Here is a 1,178-nt window from a genome sequence, read left to right as displayed (position 1 = left end):
CCACAATGGACTGGCGTTGCACCGCAATGGACCGGGGTCACCCCACCATGGACTGAGGTCATGAACCCAGGGCCGTCCCACAATGGACCGGACTCACTCCAGGGATGGACCCCAGGTCACCGTGGTGATGGACCCGGGGTCACTGGCAATGAATGGCTTTGTCCTCACAGTGGACACGAGTCACCCCCATGGTGGACTAGGGTTGCTCCCACGAGGGATGTGGGTGGGGGCAGCAGCGCTGAGCCCCGTGCCCGCCCTCTCTCCCCACAGGGAATGGTGGACACCGCAAAGAAGAACTTTGGCGGCGGGAACACAGCTTGGGAGGAAAAGTCGCTGTCCAAGTATGAATTCAGGTGGGTGCCACAGCCCTGCTCTGACAGCCCAGCTTCGGCACTTGACATGTCCCCGCGAATGCCGTCACCCACACTGATGACGGGGACACACACGGGGTCCCTTCAGTGCAGTCACTTGTACTCTGGCCCCTAAATGGCTTTTTGCTTCCACACTTGTCCCCACATCCACTCTCCACATGGCAGACAGGGTGGTCTTTTAATGGTGCACGCGGGAACTGAGTCCCACCACGTAAAGGGTCGCTGGCTTCCCCGCAGGTCGGGTTAGCCCTCTGCCTGTCGTACCCCACGTCAGGGTCTCCCTTGCCACCCTGACCACCGCCCTCTGAGTTTAATTCTCCCCGTGGTACCGACGGCGCTCGTCCCCAGCTGATGCGTTCTGCACCAAACTGCCACCATCGTTCCCACCTAGCACCAAGTGGGGCCTCAGGATGTCCCTGTGGGACGGACGCTGACCACCTGGGCTTGCCTCCTCACCTTGCAGTGCTGACGGGCTTGTGTTTCAGTGAGGTCCGGCTGCTGGAGATCACTGAGAGCCTGTGCGGGAGCAGTGACTTCGAGTGCCACAGTCTGCTGGAGGAGCACGAGGAGCACCTGGAAGCCTGGTGGCTGCGGCTGTGAGTGTCCCCGCGCCCCCCACCCTGTGCCCCCACCCCCCCGCCCCCTCCCCCCGCGCCCCCGCCCAGCCCCCCCCGGCCCCGCACCCCCGCGCCCCCCACCCAGTCCCCCCACCCCCCGGCCCTGTGCCCCCACACCCCCCACCCGGTGCCCCCCGGCCCCACACCCCCGTGCCCCCCACCCAGTCCCCCCACCCCCCGGCCCCACGCC

At 65.9% G+C, this 1,178-nt stretch overlaps 1 protein-coding gene across 1 annotated transcript in view; it reads left to right on the top strand.

Moving 5' to 3' along the window:
* CRELD2 (cysteine rich with EGF like domains 2) overlaps positions 1–1,178 on the top strand; it is a 13,802-nt gene that overhangs the window by 575 nt on the left and 12,049 nt on the right. Inside the window, exons 2-3 of the mRNA XM_034986061.1 lie at positions 271–353; positions 857–967. Coding sequence (XP_034841952.1) covers positions 271–353; positions 857–967 — 194 coding nt within the window. The remainder of the gene's footprint in view (positions 1–270; positions 354–856; positions 968–1,178) is intronic.

Source organism: Mirounga leonina, unplaced genomic scaffold (genome assembly GCF_011800145.1).
Source record: "Mirounga leonina isolate KUSES-001 unplaced genomic scaffold, KU_Mleo_1.0 Mir_375, whole genome shotgun sequence".
In the NCBI taxonomy this organism is placed as follows: domain Eukaryota; kingdom Metazoa; phylum Chordata; class Mammalia; order Carnivora; family Phocidae; genus Mirounga; species Mirounga leonina.
The sequence above is the reverse complement of the archived record's forward strand: the minus strand, read 5'-3'. Positions and strand labels throughout refer to the sequence as shown.